Source organism: Salvia miltiorrhiza, chromosome 2, assembly GCF_028751815.1.
Source record: "Salvia miltiorrhiza cultivar Shanhuang (shh) chromosome 2, IMPLAD_Smil_shh, whole genome shotgun sequence".
In the NCBI taxonomy this organism is placed as follows: Eukaryota; Viridiplantae; Streptophyta; class Magnoliopsida; order Lamiales; family Lamiaceae; genus Salvia; species Salvia miltiorrhiza.
Window position 1 is genome coordinate 12984010 of NC_080388.1, and position 18945 is coordinate 13002954.

General features: G+C 38.0%; 1 protein-coding gene and 1 long non-coding RNA gene across 2 annotated transcripts; one reads left to right on the forward strand and one right to left on the reverse strand.

The window, feature by feature from the left end:
- Nucleotides 1-1375: 1375 nt before the first annotated feature.
- Nucleotides 1376-2171, reverse strand: LOC131011263 (uncharacterized). Its single transcript, XM_057939050.1, has 2 exons — nucleotides 1808-2171; nucleotides 1376-1563 (listed from the first exon to the last, which is right to left on the reverse strand). Exons 1-2 carry the CDS (start codon nucleotides 2070-2072, stop codon nucleotides 1391-1393), a joined length of 438 nt encoding a protein of 145 aa, XP_057795033.1. The 5' UTR covers nucleotides 2073-2171; the 3' UTR covers nucleotides 1376-1390.
- Nucleotides 2172-7343: 5172 nt separating this feature from the next.
- LOC131011264 (uncharacterized) lies at nucleotides 7344-13284 on the forward strand. Its single transcript, XR_009096824.1, has 3 exons — nucleotides 7344-9134; nucleotides 9211-9249; nucleotides 9555-13284. It is a non-coding gene; the product is annotated as an uncharacterized LOC131011264 (long non-coding RNA).
- Nucleotides 13285-18945: the final 5661 nt, after the last annotated feature.

The following is an 18945-nucleotide window of genomic DNA, read 5'->3' on the forward strand; positions in this document are numbered from 1 at the left end:
TTCCGGTCAGGTCGCCGGAAATCCTTCTTCGGGCGGTGGTCAACAGTGTTTGACCGCCGAGTTCTGACTGCTACGCGCGATGTTTTTGTTTCAGCCATAACTTTCTCGTCCGAACTCGAATTTGTGATCCGTTTGTGCTCACGAACTCCTATCGAGACGATCTACAACTTGTATTTGAGCATAGTTTTCCAAATTCAAACTTAATAAACCTGAAAGTTCCTTCAAAGTTCGAGTAAGAATCGTGTTTCACAAGATTAAGCAAATTAAGCACAAAACAACCATCCAACACTCAATTTCCTATAAAAATGACATCATATGAATACTAAAAACCATGGAAACATGAGTGTTATCAATCATATGATTTTTTGCGAGAAGAATAGAATTCTACTTATGTTCATAATTAAAATAAAAATACTTAACGTATATATATTTGTTATTTAAAAAATTTAACGTGTATTTATTTGTAAAAATAATTAAATTAATTCAGCTAATAGGTCCACATATATGATATAAAAAAATTCAAAATATTTATTATGTTGTTCATCAATTTTTCCTCTATATTCATACAAAATATATTATACGAGTTATTTAGTGACATGTTCAGTATTGCATAATAATTATTCATAAAATTAATTGAGTTGTTCATTATATTATATATGTTATTCAATATATCATGTGTATTATTCTGCACAATTGGTATATCGTCCACTGATTAACTCGTTGTTTGGAAGTTCTAATAGTTTAGGACATCACAGTAATTATTCATTAAATTAATTGAGTTATTCATTATATTATTTCTGTTATTCAATATCTTATGTATATTATTATTCGCAAGTTCTAATAAATTATTCATTTCTATGTCTTATGATCTCAAAATACTATGATTAATCATGCCAATCGAACCATCTGTTAAATAATGGGCAATTGCGACATTATTTCATATGTTGTAACATATTCAGTAGATTGTTAATATTGTTCGCACAACGTGAAAGTTTATTTAGTTTAATATGTTAAATTATTCAGATCAGTTAAATGTTCATTCAGCAGAATCTGTATTTCATATTTTGTAACATATACAGTATATTTTTCACTTTATTCGCAAACATTGAAAGTTTATTCACTAAAATTATACTGGGTAATATTCGCTTTATTCGCAAATATTGAATGTTTATTCACTAAAATTATACTAAATAATATTCACTTTATTCGCAAACATTGAAAGTTTGGTCACTAAAATTATAGTGAATAATATTGAAAATTCATTGAATAACACTTTTTTATTAATCGAATAAGTAAAACAAGTAATTGAATAAATTAACTAATACAACGAATACATTATAGATATGTACAGTATAGTGAATAAGTCACTATAAGGTGTTGAATAAAAATACTAATTTTCTGAATAGAAAACAAATATTATATAAATCCAATACTTTGTATTAGCATAACACAATTCGAGCACAAGCATCGAGCTCAAAAACACCGCATACTGTATTAGCATATCTAGTATGGGATCCTTGGCGAAGGCTCCTACTTTCTTCAACATCCTCTTCAATGTGCAAACTATCTCACACACAAAGATATTAAGAAAACGAATTATTTTTGAACAAAATCAATAAAATTAAGAACAGATCCACTAATCAGAATCAATAAAATTAAGAACACCTCTTCGATGTGCATAGTCAGAAACAAACTGAGTTTATGATACCTTGATAGCCATAGTTCAACAGAGATTCACGAACGAAGATTTTGATAACCGTAGAGATGTGAACTTAGCTTTTAGAAGGGAATTGAAATCTGCCTGTACCCGTCGAATCAGAAGGCGAACAGCGAACCTCGCCGATTTCATGACCCAACATCGACGAAAATCGTGGACAGAATCCGGCTTCGGTGACAGCCTGCAATCCCGACGGCGGCGGCGTTTTAAGGCAGAGGCCGTACAGACGAGTGAATGAAATCTGGACACGCAGCAGCGCCTTCAGATGTGCGCGACGACCAGTTACCGATCTTCGACCACGGCGGCGGTTGGCGAAAGTGCAAAGAGGTGCCGGAGTCTGCCAGAGCGACGACATCGCCGGATTATAGAATGAAGAGGTCGCCGTCCAAAATCACACGATTTGAGTCGCCGCTGCACTATAGATGAGGAGTCAACATTTCTGGGATGCGTAGGGTTAGACACGTGTTGGTGGGATTTGGTAAATAGAGTAATTACCAACATTAATTTCGGATGGTTTGTTCAATAAAATCAAAATACCAACTATACCCATCAACGAATTTACAACCTTTTTTTTTATACATCACAAATTTAAAAAACAAAAATAATAAAAGGAATGGTGAGATCTTGACCGCCTATTTCTATTCAACTAGCGGTTAAGATTTGTTCTTTAATCTCTACTCTAAGGGGATTCTTTGTAGATCCCCACCCTATATATATATATATATATATATATATATATATATATATATATAGGGGAGCGCTCCAATGAGATCCCTTATATGTGGTGAAATCTTAGATTGATTTGTGGTTGTGGGTGTTGATTTCATGTATCCTATGAGATCCTCTACATATCGGGTGCGGTTCTAGTGAGAACCATAATTTTCGTGAGAACTTGAGAACCATTAAAATTACTGCATCTGCTATACATATTAATACCGTAGATCTTGATGATCGAATAGCTAAAAATGGTTCTCCGTTCTTTTTTTATTTATGGTTCTTTCTTGAACCTCTCCATATATATATATATATATATATATATATAGGGTGTGGTTCTAGAGAGAACTACATTATTTGTGAGAATGTGAGAACCATCAAATCTAATGCATCAACTGTAAAAATTAATGCATTCACTGTTAAAATTAATGCACTCAGAAAAATAAAAAAAAATTATTCCCTTCAGGATTCGAACCCAGGATCTGCATTCATCCAACAAGATGATGCATCCACCGTGGATCTTGATAATCGAATGGCTGAAAATGGTTCTCCGTTCTTCTTTTATTTAGTGGTTATTTAGTGAGTCGGGGGTATTTAGGGGCGATGGTTCGGCCGGAGCTTCTGAATACTCTCAACTTAGCCCACTAACTTTTTCTCTGTAGACGAATACTCTTTTTCCTTGCTAAGGTTTTTCCTTTCGGGTTTTCTTAGCAAGGTTTTAACGAGGCTTGACCCTTAGTCTGTTTTTCTGTGCTTTTAAGGGTTCTTAGGTTCTCCTTTCTCTTTTTTAATAAAAAATTATAAAAAATTTTATTCATGGATGAAAATTTTCTCTTACGTTTATAAAAAAAAATTGTTTATTAATGGATGAAAATTGAGCTTAAAGTAGGAGTATAATTAGTTCTTTAATTAAGTGAGTTTAAAAATGGGATGAAATAATTAATGGTAAAAGGTAGTTCAAGTAAAAAGGGAGGGTAAAAGGATACAAATAGCACATTAGGACTTTAATTGGTGGACAAAAATAATTATTATTTTAATTACTTAAATTTTATATTTAAAATAATTACAAAAATTATATTATATTACTCCCTCCGTCCCAATAATGAAGACACACTTTCCTTTTCGGGCTGTCCCAATAATGAAGACACATTTCTATATATGGAAATAATTAGGGTTGCCAAATTAGAATTAACTTAACCTTAATGACTAATATAAATAACAAAAAAAACCCTAGCCCTAGATAATGAAACGTCCGCCTCCCTCATATCAGCCTCATCTCTCTCTCTCTCTCGAATGTTCTCTCTTCTCCTTCACCATTTCTTCTCCGATCTAATCTGCCGCCCTCCAATACGTCGCCGCCCTTCTCCGATCTGATCTGTCGTCCTCATACTCCTCCGCTACGCCTCCCTTTGTCTCCGATTTTTTTACCCCTTCAAAAATTGCGCCGCCCTCCTGTTAGAACCCTAGGGTTCCGCCGCCCTCACCCTGAATCCGTCTCCACCATCTGTTAAATCCACCTCACCCATCGTTCAAATGGTCGATAAATTGGGTTGGGAGGCCTATTTGAACTCTGAATTCGTCCCTGATTCGGAGGACGAAGAATTCTTTGATCTTTTACCTCCGTTGCCTTCGCCGTCGTCTGGTTATGTGTATGAGAGCAGCGGCGATTTACAGGGGTTCCAGGAGTCCGGCGGTGCTTTTGAGGAGGGTTTGACGGTGGTGCCGTCTCCGGTTCGACGCCCCATTTATCGCCGGCCCTCTACCGCGATGAAGGTCGAAGACTCGGATCTACTCCCTTTTCTGTGTACGGAGAAGTGGGACGACATCGTGCGCGAGCGGGAAGAGGCTACCGGCGACGATTGGTGGCGCCGATGCTCCCCTGCTTTGCGAAGAATGGTCGAGACCATGTATCCGGCTCTAAAAGGGTGAGATTGTTCTATTCGCTCGTGTTTCTGTGCAATCTAGGGTTTGGCGGAGGAGTTCAATGTGGTAGATGGATTATTAATGCTGAAATGATGATTCTTTGCTCAATATGTTCCCTTTGGTTGCGTTCTTAAAAAATCTATGATTAATCTGCAATTTATATGATATTGTGGGCTGATTGCCCTCTGATTTCGATTTTGGCAGCCTCTGTGGTTCTTTCTTGTGACTAATTTTGTGTGATTGAATGTGGTGTTGGCCCTATGTGTTGGTATGAGGGCTGATTGCTCTCTGGTTTCGATTTTGGCAGCCAATGTGGTTCTATCTTGTGACTAATTTTGTGTGATTAATGTGGTGTTGGCCCTGTGTGTTGGTATGAGGGCTGATTGCCCTCTGGTTTCAATTGTGTTGTGGCATGCATATTCAAAAACTTCCCTCTAAAATCACTTAAGCTTTACAAAATGGGGGTCATTTACAAAATGGGGGTCATTTACAAAATGGGAGTCATTTACAAAAATTATGGTCCATTTTCTACTGATTTTCACATGTTTCTATAGAAATCCCTAAACCTGCCCCTTCAACTATACCCAAATGTGCCTTAAAAACTGAAAAGAACAACTAAACTAACCAATGCAGGCAGTCTCAATCAACATGAGTTGATTGAAGGCAGCCTCCATTGATCTAATACTACAAGTGTCTATTCCCAAAGCTTCTTTCAGTTGGGGAATACCTTCAACTACTCCTTTGTCAAGCAAGTACTGAATGCACTCTTCCACAAGCTGTTTTGGCATTTCCAAAGTCAATGGAAGTGCATCTTGTCTTGCAAGCACTCCCTTCTTCATATGTGGGAGCTTGTAACTGTTTTGCCCTCTCACTTTCATTATCTCAGTTAAGCAACCCTGTAAACTCAAGAAAACATTATTCAATGTTTGAGCAAACTGATTGCACTTAGCTCATTGAATGAAATCTGAACTGCTTTAACTAAATCTTCCACGTTTGAGCAAACTGATTGCACTTGCAAGCTTTGAATAGCCCTAAACCAACCCAAGTCATTGATGTTGGTGTCAGGGCTATTTGGAGGTTGATGGACAATCCTAATATCAAAGCCATCTGCTGTTGCAGCAGCCCTAAAATCTGGATCACTGTCTTTAATATGCGGCTTAGCATTATCTTGTTGTATGAAGATTGTTTTGCTTGCATTTGCAGGCCATTTTGCCTTTATTGCTGGAATAATCTGTTCAAGCATGCAACATAAAGGAAATAAATATCCATTGATCTTAAATTAAGTTACATATGAAATGAACAACTGAAAACCTACTAAATTAGAATGGCATTGCATACATTTGTCATTTGACATCCATACCTTATTGATGATGCAATCCTTGATCACTTCTTTAGTGATGGACTGAATTGTCTTCTCTTCTAATGTTCCAGCCTGCCTGTTCTTGCTTGATCTCTTGGCTGGAACCATCTCAGTGAAAGGAAAGATTCCTATTTTGCCATCAAACAACACACTCCCATCTGTGTCGAAAATTGGTCTACACACCGCACACATAAACATAACCTTAGTGATGAACTTCTTACTCTTGCATGTGCGATGTGGTTCAGTTTCTTGTGGTGTTAAGTAAAATTTGTGGTTTGTCTTGGTGATATAGAACCACTTCTCATCAATATGCACTACATTGTGCATAGGCTTAAACTTTAGGGCCATGCATATTCTATCATACTCAATCTGTTCAAGAGAGAACTTAAGCCGTAATAGCTTGTTGGGGGCTGTCAAATCAGGTCGGATAGCACTTGAATGAGCTCGGATCAGCCCTCTTGATATTCATCTACCCACTGTTGACTTCGAGCAGTTGATACCTGTTGCTAGCCTTCGAATTGTTCCTCTTTTGTGCAATTCCAAACTTGAAATTAAATCTAAATCGATATGAACTCTTTTCCTTCTAACCTTGTTGATTTTTTTACTTTGAACACATATTAATTGACCTTGTGCTTGTTCTTCCTTTGCAGCCTTCCCTAGACGAGCAATCGAACTCCTACAGCAGCCCCACTTCGTCATGGCAGCCTTTTGAGTGCCGTAGTTCAGCTTGCCATCTGCACTGTTGCGAAGAAGGAAGAGTGCAACAGCTTGCCTTTCTTCACTTGTTAAATCCTTTCTTCTAGTCATCTTTTTCTTTTTCTTTTTTGTGAATTTTGTGAGAAAGCTGGTGGGAAATGGCAGATTCTGAACTCCCTTTTATAAGCTGTACCTCTCGAATTTTTGGTGGGAAATTTAAGCCCCCAGATTCTGAAATGAAATTGAATGAGCCGCCATTTCTTTTCAATTAATGTCTCTTTTATTTTCAGTTTGTAAATTTTGAAAGGAGTGCAGCATCCTTTTCAGTTTTTCATTCTTTAACTTAAGTGGAATAAAAAATATTGGAATTAAAATGAATTTGAATTGATAACAGTGAATAAAAAAAATTAAAATCTGGATAAAAAAATTAATTTTAATAAATTAATTAAATTTTCAAAATTTAATTATTTAAATATTTAAAATATAAAGTCAAAACTTAAAATGAAAGTCAACAAATTCACTAAACTTAAATTAAGCAAAACACTAATGATGTGTGCCACAACACTTTATCATCTAAACTACCTCTCCTTAATCTCCGTGCCCAAATGAAGTGTGTCTTCATTATTGAGACGGAGGGAGTATTATTTTAAAATAAAACATAATTAAAAATATATTATTATTTTAATTAAATTTCAGATTTAATTAATTTAAATTTATATTTAAAATAATTAATTGTATAAATAACTACTTAACCACAAATTTACAAATATGCTTAAATAACTAAGCCATAGCTCTTTAATTTTCGTGCCCAAAAGAAACGCTTCAAGTTTGGCGGGACGAAGGGAGTAGTAAAAAAATTGATGGAAGAAGAGAGAAAAAAAAATGAAGGAAAAAAAAAATAGGGGTAGAAAACTGATCATTTTATTTGTATTCCGATAAATCAGCATACAACTAATATGGTTATTAGCAGAAACAGATCATGTATCCGTGTCCAATTTCAGTTGCTCCGTTGTTTATCTGCATCTTATTAACCATATTCTCGTGATGTAGTAATGATCAAGCAGACTTCACCAGTGATGTTTCCATCAACTGCGGCCCAACTGCAGCTTCAGCGGGAAGCAACGGTCGTCAACGGCCATCCGTCAGTTTAGTTCTGCTGATCCAATTCCCCACAAGACGGCGAGAATTTCCGGCTCACAATTCTCATATGCATTTCAAATCAATGCGGGTAAGAAAATTATCCGCCTTCACTTTAATCCCACTCCATACATAGCGATACTTTATTAGCGTTGAAGCATGCCCTTTTACCTTGCTTAGTAATTTTAGTGCTTCACTTACTGCTGATGCTCTTTGTGTGAGTACTTTTGCTAAGAATTCTGCAATAATAGCTGTAATATCTGCATTGAGTATCATTCTGCGGGAGATTTGGGAAGCTAGGAGCAGTGAGGACGAACACAAGCTGAAATCCAATTAGCCAATAGAAACTCCGATGGCAGATAAGATTTAGGGGTTTTAGAGGAGGAGCGTCTTTGGTCAAGTTGGGCTGTCGATAAGATTAATAAAGGAGAAGTTGATCAGATTGTAGATTCAAATTTAAGGGAGGAAATCTAGCCAAAGAGTTTGAAGACATTTATTTATGGAGGTTGCTGAAAGATGCTTGCGTGATGAACCAAAGTGTCGGCCAACAATGTCTCAAATTGTGGTACAACTTGAGTTTGCACTAGAGCAGCAAGAGAGCAAAGAACAATCTGATGCGCCAGATATATTTGATCATGTTGCTAATGATGTGTATCCATCTAATGAAGACAATATATCCTCCGAAAATGCTGAGTAACGGGGAGAAGCCTCTACTGAGGTGGATACATTTACATCTATTTTCAATACAATGCGTGATTCTCGAGCTGACAAAGGAGATGGGAAGAAACCGAAAGCACATAGCCTATTAAGATTCTGGATATGGGGTGTCTTTAGGAAAAGAATTAATAAGCTTAATATCAGGTAGACAGGTATGCATTCATTCTGTCAAGATAGATTTCAACTATTCTGCATCATATTGTGGGGTTTCAGTCGTTCCTTGCTGACTTTACCATGGCTTGATCTCAATGAGTTCCAAAATGAGATATTTCTGACTTCCAGAATGGACCACCAAAACATCGTTAATCTACTTGGATACTGCACTCCTGAAAATGGAGAGGCGATGTTACTCTATGATTACATGGCTCAAGCCAATTTATTTGACCATCTCTTCAAGTCCGGAAATTCCTCATTGTCATGGAAACAATGCCTTCAAATTTGTATAGACGCTGCCAAGGGATTAGAGTATCTTCAAACTGGGTGTGAGTACCCCATCATCCACCGAGATGTTAAGCCCACCACCATCCTGCCACCCATGGTGAAAGTCATGTCTGATGTATACTCATTCGGTGTGGTGTTGTTTGAAGTTTTATGTGGTAAGCCAGCAATATATATGAGCTCAAGCTTGGCGTCCAGGGTTGAAGTATTTTTGAAGCAAGGAAAACTGGAAGAAATAATTGATCCTAATCTTAATGGCCAAATTGATCCCGGATGCTTTAAGATATTTACTGAAACAGCCATTGCATGCCTGAATCTCCGAGGGAATGATCGGCCAGCAATGAGAGATGTTGTACATAATTTGGAGTTGGCTATGGAAGCTCCAAGCAGCTGGTGATGGCGGCGGCTTCATTACGTTTGAGCTTGGATCTGGTATGACTTATTGAATTTGTTATGATCTGGTCTTTATTTTTGTATACTCTTTTACAACTTTATTCGTTATTGACAGGGCCAGATGCAGGGAATACACTTTTGGTGATGAACTAGTGTAAGGATGTGTTTACTTTTGATCTGTATCTATCTCTAATATAAAATGTATCTTGGACACAACCTATATAAATTGCAGAGAATTGAAACTTCCAAGCTGCCGTCTTAAGCGGATGATGAAGGGGAGAAGAAGATAATGGAGAAAGTAACGGACTTATAAGATCCTTTGAATAAGGATACAGCAAAATTATGTGTTAAATATAAAAAATTATACAAGGATTTAATGAAATAAAAATAAAAGCATAGGGAGTTTTTTAACTGTGAATCCAATTTTTAACTCTGATTTCCACTGGCTTCTTGGGATAGGTTTCCATCATCTATTTCTTGGAGCTGCATTGCTGACTCCAGGCTCCGAATGACATCCCTCATGGTTGGCCTATCAACCCCAAAGTCACTGAGGCATGCTACGGCTGTTTCGGCAAACTTGTTCAAGCACTTGGGCCCAATCTGGCCATTGAGATTGGGATCAACAATCTGTTCAAGTTTCCCTTCCATGAAACATGATGTAGCCCATTTTCCCAAGTTCACTTGCTCTCTTGTTAGCACGTGGTCTACTGCTGGCCTTGCACATAAAACTTCAAACAACACCACCCCAAATGAGTACACGTCGGTCTTTTCTGTCAATTGCTGTCGCCTAAAGTACTCCGGATCCAGGTAGACAGTTGTGCTGTCTGAATCTGAAGAGTGTAGTTTTGACAGGCGAAAAACATGTATCTTGGCGACCCATTCCTCATCTAGTAGAATATTCACAGACTTGATGTCGCGGTGGATGATGACTTGCTCAGCGCCACTGTGAAGATAGTTCAATGCTTTCGCGGTGTCCACACATATCTGGAGGCGTCGCTTCCATGTTAAGGGGGGATTTCTTGAATTGTAGAGATGATCGCGTAACGTGCCGTGTGCCATGTAATTGTGGACTAAGGCCATCTCCCCTTTCTCATTGCAATACCCGATCAGTGATACCAAGTTATGGTGCCTCAGCTTTGACCAGAAATGGATTTGGGTGAGGAGTTCACTGGCTGCTTCCAAGGTTGATGAATTCAGTCTTTTAATTGCCACAATGGTGGCCCCTTTATCAATCAGCCCTTTATACACCTTCCCGAATGCTCCCATGCCGATGACAAAATCATCGTTGAAGTCCTGAGTTGCTGTTTTGATCTCATGGAGTGAGAAGTATCTGCATGGATTTGAGAATTGATTGGCAGCAGCTGCAAAATCACTCAGATCATAGTTCCACGAATTTGCTGCAATATAATTACACAATGAATAATTTTGAAAAATGTTATTGAAAATGCAGCATGACAGAGTGAGTATCCACCTGGTGCTAAGCAGATTTCCTGTGAGTCAGATGGAATATCCCGGCGCCAAAAGGCACGCCATGCCCGGCATGGGTTATACTTGTTTGGTTTCCTCAAATCTTTACTAGTAGCTGGAGCGTAATTCAAATCAGTGAGTTTGGTTTGAGGATATTTAACAGTCTGCATATCTGCGTAGGCTTCTGCTAATTGCCCAGGGCTTTCAGATGATATCTTAATGTCTTCTTTCGCTGGATTTCTGGTCTCCTGCTGCTCAAGTGCAAACTCGAGATGCTGAACAACTTGGGACATTGTTGGTCGAAACTTGGGTACATCATGCAAGCACTTTTCTGCAACCTCCACAAACGTCTTCAAGCTGTTGGGTAGAATCTCCTCTCTCAGACTTGAATCTATTATCTCATTAGCATCTCCTTTACTAATCTTATCAAGAACCCACGTGGTTAGACACCGCTCATCGTTTGAAACCATTGAATCTATAGCTGGTCTACCACATAATGTCTCAAACAACACCACACCAAAGGCATATGTGTCACTTTTGGTTGTTAACCTTTGGGTGGTCATATAATAGGGGTCGAAGTACCCAAATGTGCCCTTAACCTTTGTACTAACATGGCTCTGCAACTTGCTCCTGTCTTCACGTTTTGCTAAACCAAAATCCGAGACCTTAGCTATGAAATTTTCATCCAGCAGGATGTTAGAAGGCTTTACATCGCGGTGAATGAATCCGTGGCTTGTGTGGAGATAGTCTAGACCTCGACCAGCTTCTATGCAGATATTGAGGCGCTGCTTCCACGTGAGAGAGCTACAATTTCTGTTCCTCCGGGCATTTCTATAGAGATGGTCAGCTAGTGTACCGTTGGGCATATGCTCGTACACAAGAATCATTTCTTTCCGCTCCCTGCAATAGCCAATTAGGGGGACGAGATTGATATGTTGGAGCTCAGAAAGTGCCTCGATCTCAGTCAAAAACTCGCGTACTCCTTGCTTGGAATTCGATTTCAACCTCTTTACAGCAACAGTTTTTTGCCCGTTATCAATGAGGCCTTTGTAGACTTTACCAAATCCACCCTGTCCAATGAGATGTCCCTCGTGGAAGTTTTCCGTTGCTGATTGAATTTCGCGTAGTGGAAAATAGCGAAAGAGGCGTTCGGCCCTGTCTGATGGCCTAATTTCTTCATCAGCGCTGCTAGCTCCCCAGATGTGTTTCAACTTATAAACTGTGATATTTACCAGAGATGCTATAGTTATTGCAACAGTTGCAGTTGCATTTATGTGACCAAGAAGAGAGAGCAAATATCGGATGGTCGTTGATGGTGGATCCTGATCAGGCGGAGGCAGGGGATTCAGACTGGCCAGACTATTGTCAGGGTTGCTCAACTTAACTATCTCAAATCCTGCAAGAACACCATGTCCATATCTGAGTTCATCATATGATTGAATGGAGATCAAGATATCACGTTTGCCATCCGTTTTGAGCCCTCGCATCATCACAATGTAGTCCCTATGCAGGACAAGATGATTCCCATTGCTTGCTGTCAGTATGTCACTATTAGTTTGTGCAATCATGTCATTGATGAGGACCTTGAATCTCAGCTCACCACTTCCTGCAATCTTGAGTCCGACGTCCGAGAAATGAAGCCTCACCAGGTACCTGAATCCCAACGCGACCGGTATTTTCCAGCTACTGCTCTTCTTCTTCTCTACTTGTTGCGTTGCCCACTTGGGGAACACGGAATCCGAATCTCCGTAAGACGACTGTTTAATACTTCGCCTCTCGATTATCTCAAGTGCAGTCTCGTTATCAACATAGATCATAGACTTCTCACCAACAACTTGGAGTCCAATATCTCCACTGTCAAAGTAAGAAAGAGCGGTTGGTACTGCAGCAATCTCAATGCCATTTACGAAAGCATACGTATCTTGTGATCGACTTGTTTCAGGGTAGAAAGTTATGGTGAGCTGTTCATTCCCTTGCACGGTCAAACAGAATTCCGTGGCGAAAGTATTCGCAGCAATAAGCGAGGCGCTGAAGTTGCTAAGCAAGGTAAAACTACCGGATTGAACGGTGAACAAGTCCTTGAATCCTCTAAAACCTTGATACTTAGAGGGATTAAAGTGAAGGCGGATGATTTTCTGACCTGGATCGACTTGAAACGAGTAGGAAAACCGGGAACGCGAGATTCTAGCCGTCGTGTGGGGAACAGGATCATCCAAGATCAAGTAATTGGTAGCCGTCGAGGTGGTTGACTTGCCAGTTAGTTGCAGCAAGGAAAAGAGTTCCGGTTGGGCGTCTCCGAGCCATTGTCGGCCGTTGCGCGCTGCAGAAGCTCTAGCTGAGCCGCAGTTTATTGAAACATCACCCGTGAATTGAGTCGAACTAGTGCTGCCTATTGTGGATGGGATGAGGAAGTAGGCAAATAGCAAAAGGATTGAAATTGGACACAGATTCATGTCTGAGGAGAATGTGGCGAAGAATGATGAATGAAGACTTTCCACTGTCAACTCCATGCAATAACATATTGGAAAAAAATAACTAGAAGAAAAGTAGTTGTAGTTGGCGCGTTGTTACGTTGTTGAATGTATCTTATTTGATAAACGGTGGTTGTATAATTTTTCGTCGAATCTCCTGCGTAGTTTGCTTGGAATTTCCAATATTTTCAAGTGTACAATACCTGGTGTTATTATTATAAGGGAGCTTGGGGTTAGAGTATTTTGGTAAACAGTAGTATTTCATAATTTATTTATATATATATATAGGGAGAGGTTCAAGAAAGAACCACTAAATAAAAAAAGAATGGAGAGCCATTTTTAGCTATATTCGATCATCAAGATCTACGGTGGATGCATCATCTTGTTGGATGAGTGCATTAATTTTAACACCAAATACATTAATTTTTAGAGTGGATGCATTAGATTTGATGATTCTCACGTTCTCACAAATAATGTAGTTCTCTCTAGAACCACACCCTATATATATATATATATATATATATATATATATATATAGGCCAAGGTTCAATGAAGAAGGCCTAAATGTAAGAGAGAAGAGAGAAGTAATCTCATCCGTTGATCTTGTCTAATCTAACGGACATGATTTATTCACGCCATGTTCAACGGATTTTTTCGTTGAACATATGGGGGGTCGAACCCCAGAACCCCCAAAAATATTGTATATGTTCAATATATTTGATGAATGTTCAACGAAAAAATCCGTTGAACATGGCGTGAATAAATCATGTCCGTTAGATTAGATAAGATCAACGGATGAGATTATTTCTCTCTTCTTTCTTACATTTAGGCCTTCTTCATTGAACCTAACCCTATATATATATATATATATATATATATATATATATATATATATATATATATATGGGACGCTCCAATGAGACCCTATAATTTTAGTAAGATCTAGGGCACAATCTGGTGCGTTTATTTTATCAATCCTATGGCTGATATTGTATCTGGAGGGAGATTTTTTTTCGCAGGGTTAGAATCCTGGAGAGAGCAGAATATTTTAAATTTTGTTATTCATCAGTATAAACTACATTTCCAATATTTTCAAGTGTACAATACCTGGTGTTATTATTATAAAAGAGAGATTGGGGTTGGAGTATTTTGGTAAACACTAAACAGTAGTATTTCATAATATATATATATATATATATATATATATATATATATATAGGAATGAGATCATGTAGTATCCAATGCTTATAATAGATCCGTAGATCCAAATCTAGACCACACATTTATGATATGTGGCGCATCAAGATGCATAAAGGCATTTCAAGGCAAAATATGGAGAGGGGTAAAATTTGAATGTAATTTTCGGATTTAATAATAATAAAAAATATATATATTTTTTAGATTTTCTCAAAATAGATATATTTTAGATGCATATAGTTTCACACGAAGATGCATAAAGTTTTCACATGAAATGCATAACTTTGAACAGAAAATGCAGTTTTGGTATTTTCACCACCCCACCCCGCACCACCCCCCAACCCACCCCACACCACCCCCCAACCCTCCCCATTACCACCCCCCAAAATAGTCATGTTTCACATGCATATAAAATCAAACAAAAGTGCATAAAGATTTTACATAAAAATGCATTAAATTATTCAAAAAATGCATTTCATTTTAATAAATCTGGTATTTTCGCCACCCCACCCCTGCCCCACCCCCACCCCCACCCCACCCCCACCCAATTTTTTTTTTAAACTGATTTTCTGACCACTGACCCCCGACCCCCCCCCCACCCCCCCCCCCCCAATTTTTTTTTTCAAAACTGATTTTCTGATTGTTGAGTCGCTAACCCACCCACCCCCCCCCCCCTCCAATCCCCAATTTTTATTTTTATTTTTATTTTTTTAAAAACTGATTTTCTGACCGCTAACCCCCCACCCACCCTCCAGCCCAAAAAAATTAAATTTTTTCAAAAAATGTAATGCATTTCTGTGCGAAAGTATATGCATGTAAAACATGTAATTTTTTTATGCATGTAAAAAACAGTTTTTCAAAAAAAAAATTTTTTTTTTGGGGGGTGGGTGGGTGGGGGGTCAGTGGTCAGAAAATCAGTTTTTGAGAAAATAAAAAAATAATAAAAAAAATTTTTGGTAGGGGGGTGGGTGGGTGGGTGGGGGTAGGGGTGTGTCAGTGGTCAGAAAATTAGTTTTTAAAAAAATAATTTTTGGGGGGGGGGGTGGGGGGTGGGGGGTGGGTGGGGGGTGGGGTGGGGTTCTGGGGTGTGGGGGGTGGGGTTGGGGTGGGGTGAAATCTTATGCATTTTTATATGAAACTTTATGCATTTTTATATGAAAGTTCATGCATTCTCGTATGAAACTTTATGCATCTAAAATATATCTATTTTGAGAAAATCTATTTTTTTTTTTTCAAAAATTACATATATATATATATATATATATATGAGGAATGTTATGCTACATACCTTATGTGAACACCACTCACGTTTAGCCCTCGTTAGCATTATTTTTTTTGTTTTAGACATTTATTTTTATTCTAATACTTCATAAATTGTTATTAGGATCATTAATTTTATAAATAACATAAAAATCAAAGTTCAATTTGTTCATATTCCCTTTATCTTCAAATAATTAATAAAAAGGACAAATTAGACTTTGATTTTTATGTTATTTATAAAATTAATGATCCTAATAACAATTTATGAAGTATTAGAATAAAAATAAATATCTAAAATAAAAAAGATAGTGCTAACGAGGGCTAAATGTGAGTGGTGCTCACATAAGGTATGTAGTATAACATTCCTATATATATATATATATATATAGGGAAGAGTTCAACAAGAACATAAATATTTGCAAAGTCTAGAGTCATAATCTCGTTCGTTAGATCAATTTTAATCAAGGACTGAGATTAAAAGCTAATATAATTAATATAATAATTTTTGAAAATAAAATTGGTAAGATTATAGTATCCCTTAAATTACTCACTTCCCTCTCTCCTCTCTCCTCTCTCATCTCTCTCTATCCCGTCCCTTTTTCCATCTCTCTCTCTCGTCTCTCACACAGAACACACACACACTGAACCCACCCAGCCTTATCCCATTCAATTTTCCGGCAAAGCAGCGGCAGGCGAGCCCACCGCTGCCGGCGCCGCCTCTTCCAACGCGTTCCGACCTCAGCGTGGCGCCGCCTCTTCGACCGCCGCTTCCCTCCGTCATTTCTCTGTTATCCACACCACTACCACCGCCTCCCTCCGTCCGATCTGTGTTCTTCACACCACCACCGCCGCCTTCGAACGCCCTCAAGTTCAGAGCCACCGCCGCCCAAGTTCAGCAATCGGAAGCCGCCTCTTCGACCGCCGCCTCCCTCCGTCCGATCTATGTTCTTCACACCACCACCGCCGCCTTCGAACGCCCTCAAGTTCAGAGCCACCACCGCCCAAGTTCAGCAATCGGAAGCCGCCTCTTCGACCGCCGCCTCCCTCCATCATCTCTCTGTTTTCCACACCACCACCGCCGCCTCCCTCCGTCCGCTCTCTGTTCTTCACACCACCACCGCCGCCGCCCAAGTTCAGAGCCACCGCCACCAAAGTTCAGCCCCCAAGTTCAGAGCCACCGCCGCCCAAGTTCAGCAATCGGAATCTTCGACCTCCGCCTCTTTCCGTCCTCTCTCTGTTATAATCCAATGAACTTTTAGATATCTGTTATTGAACGCAGCCGTCGAACTTGTAGGTACAGTAGTCGCCGGAGCAACTTGTAGTTCATAACTTGTAGTTATGAACTTGTATTTATAATTTTATTGAACTTATACATATAATTCTGTGAACTTTTGAATTTGTGGTATTGAACTTCTGAACTCCGGCCACCACCCCCTTCTCCGTATCTTGAACATTCGCCGGAGAAGAGGAAGGGGGCGACAGAATTTACAGAGAAAGAGGAGAGAGAGATGAGGGAGAGAATGGAAAGTGAGTAATTTTAGGGATATATGAATCTTACCAATTTTAATTATATTAACTTCTAATCTCAGCCTTTGATCAATATTGATCTGACGAACCAGATTGCGACTCCATTCTCCATCTAATATTGTGTTTCCGTAGAATGCAACCCTATATATATATATATATATATATATATATATATATATATATATATATATATATATATATATATTGCATTACAATTTATAGTTATTGTTAATGGACTGAAATGTAATCCATTTAATCTGTCATAATATAGTATTTCATATTACGATCGTTTTGCGGCGTCATCGTTTGGATAATTGTTTCTATGACTGACGATCGTTTCTTTAAAGTTCAACGACTGTTAACTTAGCGATCATTGTTTTAAAAATATGGTCGTTAAGTTATGAAAAAAACCTTAATAATTAAATAAAATGTTACTAACAGTCGGGTAATTGATCATTAATTATTAATTAAAAATTAATTAAAATATTAACAATCATTATTTTATAGTCGTTAAAGTGCGAAAAATATATAAAAATAAAAAAATAATACTTACGACCATTTACTATTATTTTAATTTGGGGCTATATATATATATATATATATATATATATATATATATATATATATATATTGACTTGGGGGAGTTGGAGAGGGGGAGCAGTGGGGTTTGAACCCGGGACCTCACTGTTCACACACAGGAGGTCGCACAGTTTGGTGTCTCCTTGGGGACAACTTACGACCATTTACTCGGTCATTACAGTTTAATAAATAAATAAATAAAAATAAAAATAAAAATTCATGTAACGATCATTACGTTTTGATGTTGTAATACGATATAATAAATTTAAAAAATCAAATAAACTAACAACCGTGGTTGTTATATTATTTATTAAAATAAAAAATTATAAAAGATACGGTTGTTACTCAATCATAAAATGGTTGTTAACGATCATTTTTTTCAGTCGTTATTTTCGGTCTTTATTCACATGTTTTCTTGTAGTGCATCAAGCACGCTCTGATACTAGAAGACAAGCAATCTTACCTAAAATAAAAATTTTCTAAAATATGAGAGAATCTCACTGTACAAAGCATCAATACCAAATAAAATTGTAAAAGGGTATAAAGAAAATACATGCATAATTTCAAATGTAACTAGTCATACTCCTACCAGATCAGGCTCAAACGGTCGAAACATATGCGAAGTGAATACATCCAACAATAGATACCATCACAACGTGAAGAAGCTGCCACCATCACTAGCTGCTCAGACCTTCCATAGCCAGCTCCAAATTCTGGATAACATCTCTCATTATTGGCCGATCAATCCCTCGGCGATTCAGGCATGCGAATGGCTTCTTGAGCAAAGCATCCGGGATCAATTTGGCCATGGAGATTAGGATCAATTATTTCTTTAAGTTTTCCTTGATTTCAAATATCTGCACGCCAAGCTCATTGACTCCGCGTCTGAGCTCATATCTATCGTCGGGCTACCACATAAAACTGTAAACAACACCAAGCCAAATGAGTATACATCAGACTTGTCTCTCATGTGTAACAATGCATATTTATGTATTTCGGATTGTTAATGTTGTTAATGATGTGTATCCATCTAATGAAGACAATGTATCCTCTAAAAATGCTGAGCAACTACAGTTGGGAGAATTGAGGTGAAGACAACTACATATATTTTCAATAAGACGTGTGAAGAAACCAAAAGCATATAGAATGTTAAGATTCTGGACATGGGGTGCCTTTACAAGCAAGATAAAACCATCTAAGATAAGAGAATTAATAAGCTTAATATCAGGTATGCATTCTTTCTGCATAATATTGCAGTAATTATCTGTTCATACATTAATTAACTTGCCGAATTTTGATTTGACCAGCATTGCAACTGTGACCAATTAGTTCTCCGATTCAGAGATGAT